The sequence below is a fragment of the Plectropomus leopardus genome, chromosome 3, assembly GCF_026936395.1.
Source record: "Plectropomus leopardus strain MGB_pleo_1.0 chromosome 3, ASM2693639v1, whole genome shotgun sequence".
Lineage (NCBI taxonomy): Eukaryota > Metazoa > Chordata > Actinopteri > Perciformes > Serranidae > Plectropomus > Plectropomus leopardus.
In genome coordinates this window covers 24511103-24528939 of record NC_142178.1, presented here as the reverse complement: position 1 = coordinate 24528939, position 17837 = coordinate 24511103, and the positions used below count along the sequence as shown (strand labels likewise).

Genomic DNA, 17837 nt, shown 5'->3' with positions numbered 1-17837 from the left:
CATATTCTTTCAAACTAATTCGGTCGTGGATGTTGGATTTGCAAAAAATAAAAAAAATAATTAATTTAAAGAAAAGAAAAAAAAAACACTGCTCGACTTGATGCAAGCTCATACGACTGAAGGTCTCTGACCGATGATTCAAATCTCTGACTTTCAAGTGGCAGCCCTACATACGTCTTTGCCTCACTTTCTATGACATACAGCTTGCTTCTGCTCAAACAGCAGCAACAGCAACATGTTGGCTGTGCTGGCTGCCGGCTCCAAACACCATGAAAAACATTCTGCTTTGATCAGTTTATATTTAGAAATGCTGAATTTTACATTTTAGAAAACAGAAGAGGGGCAATAGTCTGTAAACCCAAATATAATTCCACACTCTTTTTTTCTGTACTTATGCAGACCTGGAAATTACAAAAAATTAATACTTTTCCATACAGTGCAAGAACCCTGTTGCCACCCAAAGTCTGTTTCCAGACCCTGTATCAGAAAATAAAAATCAAAAAGCCTCCCTAAGTGTCTGAGGTGATGATCGGCTGAGTTTTTAAAAAGGTGATGGCAATCAGCAAACAGGAAGTTATGTGGGCAACCAAGTATTTGATAAGATGACCAACAGTCATTTTGAAACTATGTTGCTGATGTCTGCGGTTCTGAATAAAGAGCCACATTTCATCAGATGGACGACTGAAGTACACTGTGTGACGGTGATCTCACCTCCTGGTAGCTTAAATGTTACATGACTCACGTGTTAACATGCCTGTGCAGCGCACCTCATTCTTTCATATCTGATTCACTCCAATAAATGCATCAACACAGCTGTTCCTGTTCAGTGATATCACAGCCTCACTAACCTCCTTACATCAAGTTTGGCAGCGAAACACAGTTTGTACAGCCAATAATCTCTGAATTCACATCAAAAGAATCACTCAGGAAAAAATGCATTGCACTCACTTTTAAAGATCAAGACCCACATCGAAGTTAAAATCCTATTACTGAGACGTATTTATGTGTTCTTTGATTGCTGTAGACATAAAGAATTTAATCTTTCAGACAAACACATCTGGCATCCAGAATTACTACTAAACGCTAGGTTTGATGAGCTGGAAACCAGATCAATTTCTTTACTGGCTTACGGTAAAAGGGTCCAGCCTGCAGACACACTGGATGGAGGCTGCAGAGCAACAACACGTGATGATCAGAGAGACACAGCTCCACAAACCCGGGGCACATAACAGTATTTCAGGTACTCCAATATTTTGTTGCAGTTTGTCAAGTAGGCCTTTATTTAGCTGTTTGCTAAATGAAACTAGAAGCACAACTAAAATCACATTTCTGTCAATTTCCACTCACTACATGCAGCATCTTTTCAAAATAAACTTCCGTGTTCACAGGAAATGTAGATTTGGTCACCAAAACTACTTTGGGTCTGGACAACAAAACTACTTTGGGTCTGGACAGACAACAAAACTACTTTGTTCGGTTTAGAAGATCATTTAAAGATCATGATTTGGGTTAAAGGTACGGGTACAGGTGCGTCTGTTACATAATTTTAACAAGTGTGAACTAGTATGTCAAGATGGAAGTGACATATGTCACATGACTTTGTTAGACTAAAATTACCGCCACATGGTTGCATGCCACCATGATTTAGTCAAGTTGCACTTACAGTTTATATCCATGTCTGCGAAATTATGGACGGCTCACACACATCAGTTAAGTACACAACCAAATTTCTCCCCTTCTGTGCCTGAGTTATGGTGTTGAGTAATGACCCAAAAAAAGGTGTTTTTGTAGTATATTATGATGTCAAAAGGAAGTTGGCCTGAGTTAAGCCCAAAAATATGTTTTTTGAGGTCAAATATATCTTGACCTTTGACTACCAGAACCTAACCAGTTTATTCCTGTCCAAGTGAATGTTTGTGTCAGATTTGAGGAAACTCCCTCAGAGCGCTTTTGAGATATCACATCCATTAAAGTGTGATGGACAGAAACCCTAAAAACGTATCTGGCCATGGCTATCGTATAAAAAAAAACATTTTACAAGTTTAAAATGCACTAAACAATATAAGCTCATGTCTTCTGATGCCTTCATTTTCCTTCTATTCTGTGCAGCTGGAGCACATGAAATGTTTCCATGTCTCCTAATTTGACAGAAGAAAAAAAAAACCGAAAAGAAGCACATAAGATGCTGCCCCATTAAGAAATTGCAGGCTATTTAAACTTGAAAAGAAAATTCTCCCCCATATCATATGAGGTAATTATAATTATGGATCATGTCACACTGTAGCACAGAGGAAAGAGTGTGTCTCAGGTCGTAGCCTCCAGAGGGTCTCTGTTATCTCGTATTAATTACAGCTAAGCCGAGCTGCTCTGCAGACAGCCAGTGGCCTCTGCAGCAGAAGCTCCTGACACAATTAAAAATATTCAGCATCAAAGCGAAGAAGGAAGAGGAAAAAAGATGTGCAAAGGCACAAAAGGAGGTTTGATGTTCTAAAATTAGCTCAAGCAGCTCTGCCTTAGGATTTGATATGTTAAAGAGATGCATTTTATAGCAGAATTTACTATCTGTGATAAATATTAAATGACAGATAGACTGAAGGACGATCAATTATTCAGCAAAGGCAACAAGCTTCTTCCTCAGCGCAGACCAAACAAGTGACACTTAAATTAATACGGTGAGTCTCAGCGGCCAAGGCCACCCATCCATCCAACCATAGTGACTGTAGTCAAGGTGAGTTTCACTTTCTGTGACTCAAAGGGATTAGCCCGCCTTTATATAGGCACAGCCTCTCCCTATAAACAATTCACAGACGGCGTGCTGCTGCAGTGCACGCTCCACTATCAGGCTGAGGGACGCTAATCAGATCACCCACATTAGCTAAATGCATTAACGTGCTGTGATACTCGACACACAGAATGTGCAGCTCGCTGCCGTGTTGTGTCTGACATCTCAAACTGCAGAGTAAAACGTCTAGAAGAATACTTTGAGGAGTACAATCACAACATACTAAACATGATACTCTCATCTCGTGTAATTTTGTGTTTCTGTTTTATTTTTCATTATTTTAGATTAGTTTCTCCTGTCATGTTGTTATCTGGGTCATGTGATGACCTTTCATTGGTTCCTGTTACTATATAGGTGAGGCCACACCCTGATTGTCTGTTTTAAAAGGCCTGACAAGGACCTGCAGTATTGGAGGCAGCTCTTTTAATGATTTAGACACTATTAAAAAAGGCTTTTTAATATTTCATTTCTCCTTTATATATTTTTTGGAGTACCTGGATTTCCTTCCTGTGATACCAAACATGAATGTTTGTACCAAACTTAATGGTTATCCACCCAACAGAAGTCATGACATTTCACTGAAAACTAATCTCTATAATCAGAGTAAGAAATACTTAATTAATCCCGCAGGCTGGGGGTGGGGGGGTTGTGATGCATTACAGAGAAAACACAGAGAATGGTAGGATTAAGAGATATGCAAAAATATAAAAATGTGCATTGTGCTACATTAGCATTAGCATACAAACACACACCTCACCTGCTCACACTACTGCCACTACCACTCACTAAGCTAGACTGTTACCACAGCGCCATTAGACTTGACGATAAATCCTCTGCAAGCTGGAAACAAACTAACAGCTCTCCAGTTCGCATATCAACAGTATATACAAATCACAATAGTGCTCCATGGTGGCAAAATGAGACTAATGGTCAGGAGCTCTGTAAAAGCCTGGCTCTGTGTGTGTGTGTGAGAGAGAGAGAGAGAGAGTGGCGGAGAAATGTTAGAGAGAGCTAGAGAGCAGAAAAACTGGTCACTTGACCGCTGACCTGGCGGATCACCAAAAACATAGGGTTCACCCTCAGGGGACCATATATGTTTGGACAAAATGTCTTTAAAATCGGTCCAATAGTTGCTGAGATATTTCAGTTTTCACCAGTGGCCGACCAAAGCTGCCATCACTGTTTTGCGATAAGAAGCAGCAGAGGCATTCACTCTGTCGCTCTTGTCAAGTCTAACAAACGAATACACAGTCGTCTAATCAGGGAACAAACATACATCTGCTCTGACAGCATTTTTCATGAGGTACAACCATTACGGTTACTTTAGGGCTCTGGGATCAATATGGTGCGCGCACAAACACAAACACACACACACACACACACACACACACACGTACGTGTAAGAGGCCATCTACTTCTCTTCATGAATAATGAATTAGACTCTGCTGACCCATCTGCTCCTCAATTAAGACCCTCTGACTGCAGAAAACACCACAAGCTGAACATTGCTGCTTAAATAAACAAATCCTGTAGCTGCTGATGGACTTTAAGATCAATTTAACATTAATGAAAAAAAAAGCTGTAAGACAGCATTGGATCCCAACCTGGGAATCACAGGATGATTAACAAGTAAAGTGACAAACATATCTACATTTCTCTTACTTTTGCTCTCTTATTTTCTTGTGAAATACTGTAGGTTCTGCCTATTTAGGCCTGTAAAACACAGTGAAAATAATCTGAGAAGGTTAAAAAAAGATCAGTTTTCTCTGGTGTTCATAGCTCATGTAAATACGTAAATCAAGGATTCTCAACTTGTTTTGCCCAGGGGGCACTTTTGTGGGCTGACAGGAGGCCAGGGGCCCGTAACTATACAAACATCAATATTAATATACAAACAATTAGCCCAGACCTCTGTCAGGGGACCCTCCCCTTGCACTTCCTTGCACTTATTTTAATGCACAACCTCTATTTTGATGCCTTTCTATGCACAATGGCATCTATTTTCATTCAAAATACGAGAAAAAAATACATTTATTTTCATTGTGAATTATGGTCAGCAGGTCACCCGGCACACCTACAGTTGAGTATCACTGACATGAATTAATGTTAGTTTGTTGTAATGGCTGGGAACAACCACCTGCTCATATTTTAATATATTCATGAATTGGTTTCATTATAAAAATGCATTAAAAGTATTTTTATTCTATTTATATTCAATGCACTTCAACTAAGTGGAATATTTAAATACATATGTGCATTATATCCTGAATATGTGCAAAATTATCATTGTGTGTAATATGTATATTATATTTATTCAACTTTAATACCCTGTTTTTTAAATGTATTTGTTTTTATACTTAAGAAATATAGTCTTTAATGTGTCTGCTTGTTTGTGAAGTTTCAGCATGCATAACTGGAGAAACCTAGTTTTGTTGTTCAGCTGTACAATGAAAATAAAGGCATTGAATAATTAAGCCTGAACATATGAACTCTTAAACGAGTGAGCAGGGGGAAGGTACGGGATGAACAGAAAACATTTTCAAAACACATTTTTTATGTTTTTCTTGTGTTGCATTAATTGAGCAGATGCCATTTCCAGCTGCCAGGATAGGAAAGAGTCTCAATTTGAGAAGTGGGTTAAAATGGTGCAGCTGGCAGATTATTTTTTAATCCAGGCTGACAGAGGAGTGAAAAATATGACGTTCCAGGTTTTTCAAAGTTTGCCAGGCGTTTATTTTCTAGAAAAGGGATCCTTAGGTCTGTGACGCAAAAGTAAAGCTAATGCATGAGAGGCTGCAGAAAATGAAGGGTTAACCAACAATGTCATATTGTTTTATTCTGTGTCCTACTGGTGCGCTGAAATTTCCTATCTCCCTTATGTTTGTGGCCTTCACAGCACCTCCTCCCTGCAGCCTGAAAAACTTGTACAAGAGCACAGTGCGCTTTACATTGCACAAATCCAGACTCTCTCTCCCTCTCTATTTTTTAAGTAATCCCCTCCCTGTTCGCCCCACGTGGGAGCAGATAATCCTCAAACAGTCGGACAGCTGTCATGTCAGAAACGTGCAGGACAACCTGCCACCACTGATCTGAGTGGCAGTGATGTAACACTAAAGACTGGAGACACAGACAGGTCTTTTTAAGCTATTGTTGAAGAAGTCATTAAACTGTACTGTTCAAATAAGCCAATCCTGCAGTGACAGGACACAGCAGGAGCTGGTTTAGCTCGGGGGGAGCTAGTGGTCTTCAGGCAGTCTGTGTGTGACAATAACAGTGAGAGGTTCTGCGGTCACGTGCAGACTCTCCCGTTACATAAGGGTATTTTAGGATTTCCTAAACCATTGTCAGGACGCATACAGTAATCATCCTTAACATCCACCAGCAGATTGTTTCCTAAAGCCTCTGCACTCAAATATGGCAGATTTGTTTGAACCTGTTTGGTTGCTGCCCTGAGAGCATCGAGCAAGTGAAAAACATCATATAAAAATCATCATCACTGTGATTTCAAAGATTAGAGTTGTTTACGACAGAAAGTGTCGGATGATGAACCCACTTAATCTTTATACAGCTCCCCCATCTGATGAAAAGTGTTGATAATGACGCAGATCAGAATTATATCTTGATGCAAAACAAGAGGATAAAGAGAGGAATCAAGACAAAACTGAGCTGAAACAATCAATAGAAAATCAACTGGCAATTTTGATCATCAATTAATCATTTGAGATTATTTTTAAATGTGTCAAAAGCTTATTAAATGTAAAGATTTGCTGTTTTTCGGTTTCAAGACTGTCAGTTAAACCAAACATCTGAAAGGACATCACCTCAAATTGTGCCATTTCTCTTCATTTTATAGACAATTGATGAAGAATATAGGCAGAATAATATGTAATGAAAAGAAATTTGTATTTGAAGCCATGACACTGAAATTAAACTGCCCACATTCCTATTAGCTCTGGTGACCACTAGCTGATGGTGTGTTATGTAAGATAATGTTAGTACAGATTAGTGGTTGGGGAAAAAATAGATACAGCATTGTATCACAATATTTTCTGCGGCTATACTGTCTCAATACACAGACACGTAAGTATCAATATTTTGTTACATAAATTATTAATGTTGCAAATACCATTTAAGCTTTTGGTGGCCTGCTAGAAAAATAAAAACAGTTGCTTTTTCAGTCCACATGTTGCTGGAATAAAAATAATTGAAGTGAGATGAACAGACTGAAAACAGTCTTTCCTTAATTTGCAGCCAAAAAATGGTAATAAATCGTATGTTTTTGGATTACTGAGCATATTGGAAAACATTAAAATCACAATAATGTCATAATACGGTGATAATATCATATCAGGGGCCTCTGGTGATTCCCACCCTTAGTACACATAATGCTGAAAAACAGACTTTATGACTCTTTATACTTGCGTTACTGTTACACGACATTTTAGCATTAAACATTATTCTGTAATGTTTAATGTTTTATGTGCATCTTTACAAAGAATGCACTGAAAACACTATTATGATTCTAGGATGACAAACTTTTTATGACAAAATCTTACATTTTACAAGAACAGAGTGCCTCATTTTACATATTTCTGGATAAAATAATTTGTCTATGACTCCAGAAAGATACATTTTAAGTCTGAGTTTGAGAGCAGGAGGAAAAAACAACATGACAGAGAGGCAGGTCTTCATGAGGTTCAGTGAGGAGTGAACCACATGGGGAGTGGTGGTCGAGGAGGAGTCAGATTTGAGGCCCCTGGTGGCTTTGTTCTGGGCCTATAGTCATGTATGAGGCATTATTTAGTGGCAACATCAGGTTTTCCTCCTCCACCACCTCGAGGCACAATGAGTGTTTTGACTTTGAAGCAACAGAGGACATGAGAGGTGACCTCATTCACCTTTAGGTAGTTTCTAACTTGTTCCTAAATCAGTGACATAATCCAGCATAAAGACAAATAGGATATTTATAACACACGTGCACACGCACATGCGCGTGCGCACACACACACAGTGATAGTTGCTGGTAGGACAAAACAGCTAATAAATTTGTTGGTTACAGCAGCTCAAATTAGGTCTGCAACTAACAATTATTTATCATTTGTAGTTCATCTGTCCACTTTTTTTTTGATGATAAATCATTTAATCATTTTGTCAATAAAATGTCAACAACCTGTATATAAATACAACCTACAGCCAAAAGTCCAAAGCTATACAGTTAATTCATTCATTTTTATTATTTTCATTATTTATTAATTTACATGTAGGTCTATACCAAAGAAAATCATGATTTTTTTCTTTCACATTTAAGAAACATGAAACAAACAAGCTTTTTTTTTGCTTAAGAAAAGACTAAAAAGTTTATTCAGTGATCAAAATAGTTGGCAACTGATTTTCTGTCAATCAACTAACTGATTAAACGTTGCTTTTCTCTTGTACACTTAATATCTGTGGGTTAACTAGAAAAAAAATAATTGAAGGTGGTATCACAGGCTGAAGTTGAAAGTTCATTTATCTTTTGTAGACGAGACTATTCTTATCACACAGCGGTGCTTTGAGCTAAATGTTAATGTCAGTATGTTAACTCACTAATTGTTTAGCAGGTATGTGTTTATGGTCGCCATCCCTAGTTTAGCATGTTAGCAGGTTACCGTCTGCTAATTAGCGCGAAACACAGAGTACAGCTGAGGCTGATGGGAATTCAATTAGTTTTGCAGATATTTTGTCATAAACCAAAGTAGTATACAATTTATCACTTTAACCTGTACATGCCGCTAAAGAAAAATCAGAGGATGACTAAATTCGGTGGGGTTCATCCTCTGGGGATCGTTAGCATCTGTAATCATGCAATGAATCCTTGTTGATAGGAGTGAATAAAATATTGCCAGTGAATCATTAATAAGTCACAGACCTTCAAATTGACCATACAGCTACAGATTTTCACCATTTTGTGTTGTATTCATCATTCTGTACAAACATAGACCTCAACAGACTGACCTGGTTACACAATGACTAACAATCCTTTAATTGGTTTCTCACCTCAGTGCAGAGTGACACCTGATGATCCATCAAAGTGCCACAAACTCGACACATTCAACAGAGCAGCATGTTCACTATCTGGGCATCAGGAACAGTTGGACGTCCTCTTATCAACTGATGTCTTTGACTCATTTGCATTAAAGCGAGAATGCATCAAACCATGTAAGACTGCAACTAATATTTTTTCAAAGTCAATTAAACTGCATATTATTATATTATTTTGTTTTATAATGTATGTATTTTATCCATATATTTTAATTTAAATGTTTTTTTTTATTTATGTATATATTCATCTATTTTTTAAATTTATTTTCATTTAATTTTTATGTCATAGATTCTCATTTAGTTTAATTTTTTTTAACTTTTATTTAATAAATATCTAATTAGAATGGTTGGAAAGAGTCTGAGACCCATGTTTTTCATTGCCAATGACTGTTTCTACATTATTTTTGGTGCATTTGATTATAAACAACTTTACTTTTTTTTCTTGTATTTGTTTGCATGATGTCAAAAATGGAAAATATGCATGTCACAGTCACCTATAGCCCAGGGTGATGTCTTTAAATGTCTTTTTTTTTTTTGTTTTTTTTGAAAAACAATTCAATTTCAGTCTTGGCCTCAACAAAGCATATTGTTCATTTTGAATTAAAAGTCCACAAAATCCCCTGAATCCCATCTATCAATGCAGATCATTTGATGTGATTGAAAGCTCCAGATTGGCTATTTAATGAACCCAAAGATAATTAGTGTATTGTAATAAAATACTACAAAAAGAGCAAATATTTCCATCTGAGAACCGGAAGCCATTAAATTTCTTGTATTTTTGATTACAAATAGACTTAAACAAGTTGAATTCCAAAACTGACAGAAAATGCATTTTTCTGTATTTAATTTTGCGTCAATTAACTTATCAATCTGCCAGTTTTTCCAGCTCTTCTTGCCCTACTCATTTTGTCTCATTTCCAAGTGAGATTAAAAACACTGCACCTGCAGTGCAGACTACTACTTGCTATGAAAATGGCAGCGCATGTAGATGCAGCAGCCTGTAGCTCCTCAAATTCTTGCTATTTTTTTGCTATATTATGCTACTTTTTAAAACATTTTTTCGACACCATGGCCCCTTCTGCTGAAGCACAACTTTTCTACGACAGAGAAACACTTATCAACATTGGCAAAAGTTGTGTGGTGTTTGCACTGAATGCAGCAGACTGTGAGAGGATCTCCACCAACGGCATTGCCGAGCGGCCAGTCAGACTGTCTCCAGAGGGGAGAAATTAAACTGAAAACGCCGGACAAAGAGAGGGAAGAGAGCCGGCATCAGGGCGCGGCTGACTCGACTTGGATCGGGAGCTGTTCCTCGACCAAGCCTTCTTTTGGCTAATGTCTGGTTGCAGGAGAATAAAGTGAATAAGATGCGATTGAGGCTCATTCAGCAACGCTGAGACTGCTCTACGCACATCTTCACAGAGACATGGTTAACCCCTAACATCCCGGATAAAGCTATTGCACTGGATGGACCGACCTTGGTGGGAGCCATAAGGACACTAGAATCTGATGCAAATTTAAAAAATGCACTGCAGGAATTTAATAACGGCATCAGCAGCAACATGCCCAAAGAAACACATGGATTCCTCATAGTAGCTGGTGATTTTAATAAACTCATCCAACAACTCCGAAGATGTAGCAGGATCAAGGACAAACGTAATTTTGTTTAATAAACTTTGTGTAAAAATGACTAATAAACCTACCGTCTACATTCTATAATCATGAGTGTAAACATCAACAGGCGCTGTCTGAGGTAACAAAAGCACACTGTTTGTCCAGAATACAGGTTATACCTTATTTGGCAATCACTTTATTGCACAACAGCAGAGAGATACGGGTCAATAAGGCCCTCAGGCCCAAGGGCATATTTACTCAAACGCACACCTTCAATTCACAGCAGTTATTACAGCAGGTAGGACTTTGATACCTGTAACTGTTTGTGTATCATCTCAGAAACTGTTATAACGTGGGCGACAGTGAGCTGTAGTACAGGATAAACAGAAAATAACTCTGTGGAAAAACAATAGAGTCTCTGAATAACTGAGCTCCTACATAGCAAACAGCACGAGTCACAGGTTGGACAAAATGGGAGAATCTCAGGTATGTGTTAACAGTCTGTGTGATAACATGCCAGAGATAAATGGCAGTTTATGGCCAAACATGAAAGTGCACAACAGATTTCACTAGAGACACAAAGAGAACTAAAATAGAAGCAAATACACGGTCCTTAAACACAACAAACTCCTCTTCAAAAAATGTAAAATAAAATTTAACCCAATGAAACCTAACAACATCACTTTTCTTGTGCTTCTTTTAGATGCCTTACACACATTTTTAAACCTCTGAACCCTGAGCAAATTAGTGTGATTTTTTTCAAACACGTAGAAAAAAAGGCAATGAGCAACTTAGCAAAAAAAAAGAGCTAGGGCCAAATGACTAGGGGAAAAATTGGAAAAGCCAGGGAAAAAAATTAATTGATAATAATCACAATAATTTATTTAGAATTATGTTACAGAATTATAATAATTTTAAGCACTTTTCAAGTCTTTTTTCATTATTCCCCCTTTTTAAAACTGTTTTTCAGGTAAATTTCTTACCTTTTTACTAATTAACACAACATACAATCAGTCAATAGAGACAAAAAATGACGTACAATAAAAATAAAGACAGCAAAACAAAATGGGGATACTGCACAGGCTTTCACCGATGGGTAAGAGATATGTGGTTTAAAAGAAACAGGGAGATATAGCAAAAAACATGTATGTTTTGGGTCATTTCTTCTGTTGTTGCTCATCGCTTTCTTCCCGTGTATTTTTTTTTTTAAAGAAATGAAACCAATCTGCTTTTGGTTTTAAAGTGTCAAAGGCTGGTGAGGTTTATTTTTGGCTGTGGGACTTTTCTGTTTCTCACAGGTTAGGATGCAAACTCATTAGTCTAATGCTCATTTTGGCAGGAGTTTGCCATTCGGTGGATGACAGGCCCACTTAGAAAGATCTGGAGCTGGCATGACACCTCCACACTCAACTCACACAGCGACTCATGTTGTCTCACTTCAACGCAGCACATTACAGCCTCTTACAGCCTGAAACGCTTTTCAGGCTTATGAATGAAAACCTGGTGATTTTACGACACACAGCTTTGTTAGCGCCACTAATGAAAAAATTCACGTGCATCACACCAAAGAGCGACACTTAATACATTTCAGTCCAAGTAACCTCATCAAACGTGTCCGCAGAAGCCACAGGAACTGAAAGAGAAGAGGGCAGTATTTTATATGAAACCTGCATCGACATCTCTTTTTTTTCCTTGTTTTTCTTGCATATACTCTTTAATTTTAATGTTTAATCATATGAAACTGGGCTTTTTTTCTCATTTTGCTGGGGTCCATCTGCATCTTAGTTTGAGCTAATGCTAAAAACTAGATATGGGGAATATGGATGGAATAAATGTGCGAAAGTAAAAATAATATATTTCAGATATCAATATACAGCATTACATGAAAACTAGGCAAAATTATCACAGGTGAAAAGATCGACTTATCATTTATAATAACTTATTTTTTTAATCAGAGGTTGCTTAGAATCAGTCTTGGAAAACCATACCATATTGTGGCCATATTGGTCCAAAAACAGTAATAGTGATTTATTGAGCAGATCGATATTAAACTGTACATGAGTCAAATCCGTCTTTATGCCGTGGACCGGCCTCTGTGGAAGTGATGCCACACTGGAGGAGCCCGTTGGCAGAAAGTCCTGAGTTTCTCCCACTGTTTCCACATGTGGGGAACATTAGCCTCGGGTCATTAAACACGGAGCTCTCAAACTGCTTTTTCTTTTGTCTTAAGTTTGTTTACGTCCGTCCAGACAAAAGTGAGTAAAAACAATGAACCATCTGGTGGTAAACTGGTGAACGGACAGAATACAGTCACCCACAGAGACAAATAATAGATTTCACTTCTAACTAATGATGTGTTTGCAGACATGGAGATGGCATTATGAACTGAACAGGTACGATACCGAATATTCTGGATATTGTTGCTGGTGGGACATGTGAGACAGGCGGGCGGCAACCAATGATTTTATTAATTATTATTATTTTTATTATAATTCAACTGTTCAGTCTGGCTAATAAATTGAGATTGTTTGTTTTGTCCAATAAATTAAAAAACAAAGATATTAAGTATATTGGGAGGATTACTTTTTGGCCGTTTAATCAATTAATCAATTTAATCAATTAAGCACTACACAAAAATATCATACAGTTTTTGGTAAGTGTCAGATATTTCTTGTTGAATTATGACCCACCCCAAAAAATGATTGAAATGAGTCATTTATAAATCGAGATGTGGGGATGCTTTAGGGCAGTGGTTCCCAACTGGTGGGTCACGGTACAAAAGTGGGTCACACGTCCATTCTAAATGGACGGCAAGTTACTCGTGTACGTGTCACGTTTGTAAACACACTTTATTTTGGAGTACAGTGAATTTCTGGCACAGAGCTTTTTTTTTAAAGTGCCTTTTCTATTTATTCTTGCAATATTCATTTTGTGAAATAAATAATATGTGGTATTTTGTAATGTGTGGATGTTTAACTAATGACTACAGAGAAATCTGGACCCTGTGACTGGACCAACTGGGACCAGCTGGCCTTTGGGATCCTTGCAAATAAAATGAATTGTTTTATTTGGAGCTGAAACTATAAGTCAATCAATCTATCAGTCAGTCAACAGAAAATTAATCAGCATTTATGCATTTTGATTATCAATTAATTATTATATAATTTTTTCCTGCGAAAATACCTCGCATTTGCTGATTTCAGTCACTGAAGTCGCTTTTTTTTTAAACATATATGATAATAAAAAAAATTAGATAAGATAAACTAAGAAATCCAAAGAATTCTCGTCATGATTTAGGGAATTATACTGGTCATTTTTCAAAAATATTTTGTGAATTTGTATGACTAAAATGATTCATCATTCAGCAGTTAAAATAATTGTAGAATTGTTTGTTTTGTCCAGAGAATTATTATTAACCAGAGAAAATCCTCACATTTGAAAAGCTCAAAGCAGCATTTCTGCTTAATAAATGATGTAAACTATTAATCAGTTATCAGTAAAATTGTGGATTAATTTGTCTTTCTCGAGACTCGACTCTTTTCACTTTTCAGTGCTAAATATGAATTTTAGTGTAGTTTCAGTTATTTCTCAGATATATTTACCAATCTGCTGTGCATTTTTGTGATTTTTGTGCGCTGTCTCTGAAAGTAATCTGATTAAGTGGTAAAATAACATGAGGCGTGAGGAAACGTCAGGCTTTCTTAAAAAAAAAAAAGAAGAATAGTTGGCTAGTTGTTGGCACATTTAGCTGATAAATTGATTAATCAATTAACAGAAAATTAATCAGCATTGAGATAAAACCAGCAATAAACGGTGACTTGCAGGCCGGGACACCTCTGTCTGCTTCATTTATAATGGTATGTTGTGACACATTTACCTTTTTCAAAAAAATGCAGTTCTTGCAATTTGGCTAATGCTCTTGGACATGTTGTGATTTTGATAATATTTCAATGAATTGTGCACCCCAAATACTCCCAATCAAAACAAAGCAGAAGACTTCTACTTGGAAAAAATTAAAGATATTTACACAAGCAATTCCCCAATCAGATCTGAAGGATTGGTATCAGGCCCAATCAAGGCATTTCTTAACTGATCATGTTGATTATTTTGAGCATGTGCCCTGCATGAACAATTTCTAAAGACACATATCAGTTTGTCTACTTTCTTATTTTATTGAAAAAAAACAAAAACAAAACACTGCACTACTTGGAATTGTGGTAAGAGCCACATAAAACATGTTTACTTTGGTTTTTTTTTAAAGAAAATAATTAAAAAACTTTAAGGAACTGTTTGGATGCAGGCCTTTTTTTGTAATGCATTGCAGAGCTATGAAACTGTCACGCATATACACTGGATTGATCTCAATAACTTTAAAGTACTTGAAGTGTGAATTGTGCAGCTGTATTATCCAGGTAAGTATCGGGTCAGATACTCAGTATGAAAAGACTCAGATCAGGATTGGGGGTGAACAGAAACCTTGATTGGGACATCCCTAATTTATACCATAGAATGATGCAGAAAATGCACAAATTGGTGCAAAATAATCACCACGATGCAGGAAGTTAAGTGTTTGAAGCTCAAAAGTTTGTGGCAGAGAACCCCACCCCACAAAAAAACAAGCTTTTTAATATAGGTTCCCCCAGGGTTCACATGAAACCTATGTCCTTGCTTATATGGCACTAAACCTAAAATCTTCGGATTTTGGACTGCTCTTCCTGTCACAAGCAAATCTGAAGATTACCGGTATGCTTTGGGCTCTGGGAAACAATAATGAGCATCTAGTTTTCGGGTTTTTTTTTTTAGAACCAAAACCATTAAACACCGTCCATATTCATTTGAAGTTATGTCAGAGAGAAGATCGTTATTGATGTGATCAGCCTCAGTACAAACAGCTGTGCACTCATGATAAAACGGCACGCTATCTGCTCAGAGAGTGTCGACAAGTTTAAAACACGATTAAAGGAACCCATAACTTTGTATTGCACAGATCAAAACACGTGCATTTTAAGCAACTCACGACCACAACTGTAAAACACCTCCTCGCACACTTGAACCCCGAAGCTGTGCTTTTGCTGCCCGGCTCGGTCAGAGGAGCCGCATGGCAGAGCTACACGCTGCAAGTGTGCAGCCTAAAATTAAACTGTCCGACTCTGAGCAGCACTATCCGTTTATCCCGAAGAGCAGCGCTGCAGAAACACGCCTGCAGCGGGACAAGCGTGCGCCAACATGCTGCACGAGCTCACACTGAAGTAAACTCACCTTTGAGACGGTCATATGGTGCGAGAGGCGTCGGCAGGTGGTGGCAGTTTTCCCCGGAGAGGAGCGCGTGAAGTGCAGCCGTGCAGGAGGTGGCGGTGGACGGGTCGTGTTATAACACCGGTGGTTGTGGCATGGTGGTCATTTAAAAGTCATGATGCTCGGCTCGACCTTGAGAGTCCCCAAAAATAAAAATGAAAAAAAACAAAAACAAAAGCTCACAGATAGAGCATGTCCCTCTGCGCACAGTCACCATGAAAAAAAAAGAAAACAGGAGCCCGAAGAGGAGGAGGAGGAGATGCGAATACAGGATGCGACGATGAGGAAGAAGAGGAGGGAGGAGGAAGAGCAGGGAGGGGCAATCCAGGTCGATTACGAGCATATTGTGTCACCAATGGGTGATAAAAGTGCCATTAAATGCACGTAAAAACTAATTTTTACAAATTAAAAAAAATATTTATTGAACTCCGTCAGACCCGATTTCATTCCAGTTTCCTGTAAAATGATAAAAATGAAAAATTATTATGTACATTAAAATAAATTATTTGCCCTATGTAGTCAAGTTTGCCTATTTAAATTCCATTTAAAATCTCCACCGAATTGAGTATTTCTACCTCAAACCAAAAAAGTACTATAATAATTGAAGGTCCAGTGCAGGAGCGGTGCTAGGATTTGAGGACATTTGGGGTTTAGCTCAGCTCAGTAGGGATGTCCAAGGGAGATTTTTTTTTTTTTTTTAATGAACAAGCTCTACTTTTATGCTTTTTTTAATGCACTCCTGTCCCTCATTTACCCTTAGAAATGTTTTTGTTCAGTTAAGTGTGCTGTTTTTATTCACATTTTGTTCCTGTAAAATAGCCAAACTATCAGACTGATTTATTGTCTCAAAAAAATACATACCATAAAACTTCAAAACAAAAAGCCTGGTCCCAGTTAATGGCCCAGTCCCTTTTACTCATCCGGTGTGGCTGCATATTTTGCCAATTGGAGGTCTCTCTCAATTAGAGGCCCAGTCTGGTTGCCATGCAGTTCATTTTCATAGAGGTTCTTTGGATGTACAAAACTGAGCTGCTGGAGTTATTGTTAGCTGCTTAAATCACACATACAAATATGTATTTTTAACTTTTGTAAATATAGAAATGCCACACACATGGTTAGCCTGGTAACATTCTCCTTTATTCACTCAATTTTACTGAAACCATTAGAAGAAGAAGGCATTACCAGCACAATAAACAAGAATAATGCAAAAAAGAGATTAGAAGATGTAGAAGACTATTTAAATAAATAGGGAAATGTCCAGTGAACTATATTCATAATTATCAGTATTGTGTATTTAAAATTATTTTACAGAATCATTGTATATAGTATTTTTTTATCCCATGCCTTTCCAAGATATAAGCTTGTTAAACTCAGTGATTGAGGCAAATAATAGACCAGGCTATTCATTGAAGTTTTACGGTATGACTACTTTGTATTTTGAGCAGTTTTAATCGATCTACATTTTTATTTAAGATTTGTAGGCCATTCCCTCATCAAATAATGTGAGATGTGAGGAATCTTCAGAGAGCCTCAAAATAAAGTCCTACCTATCAGTTCATATTTCATTTTACAGCCAGGTCATAATGTTTTTCTTGCAACCCACAAAGCATATCAGTGTGTTTGTCATGTCTGCTGCTTGTCAAACATAGCAAAATGCTCATAAAGGCTTAATGGTGTAATAATTTCCTCTGCGTTCACCTCAAATTAGTGATAATTTCTGACGTTTTAATTTTAGTGCAGATTATTTTTGTGTTTGATTCTCATTCTTTTATTTGATTTTCAAAATAAAAAAGAAGTACACAGTTGATCATTTTGTGCGTGATGTTTGGTGCACGTCTTTATTCCAGGATGTTTGTTGCCCCCTAGTGTTGAAACACAGCCATCACAAGAGGAGTCATGACAGCAGGAGGCCACCAGGAGGAACAGCAAACACAGCTGCTCCTTCTTGTTGTTGCCAATGGTTCTGTTAATGGTCCTGATGGTGGCGCTGCAGCAACCGTCTAAAAGTTAAAAACTTTAAAAACTCACAACAGTCAGTCTTATGTGCTATGACTTTGCAACTTTT

The 17837-nt window shown here is 37.5% G+C and overlaps 1 protein-coding gene across 1 annotated transcript in view; it reads right to left on the bottom strand.

Annotated features, from left to right (window-relative positions):
• The window catches only part of coro2aa (coronin 2Aa), a 51515-nt gene extending 35441 nt beyond the window's left edge, over positions 1-16074 (bottom strand). The window contains exon 1 of the mRNA XM_042484831.2: positions 15737-16074. Within this exon, the coding sequence (XP_042340765.2) occupies positions 15737-15751 (15 nt within the window). The 5' untranslated portion in view covers positions 15752-16074. The remainder of the gene's footprint in view (positions 1-15736) is intronic.
• Between the last annotated feature and the right edge of the window lie 1763 nt (positions 16075-17837).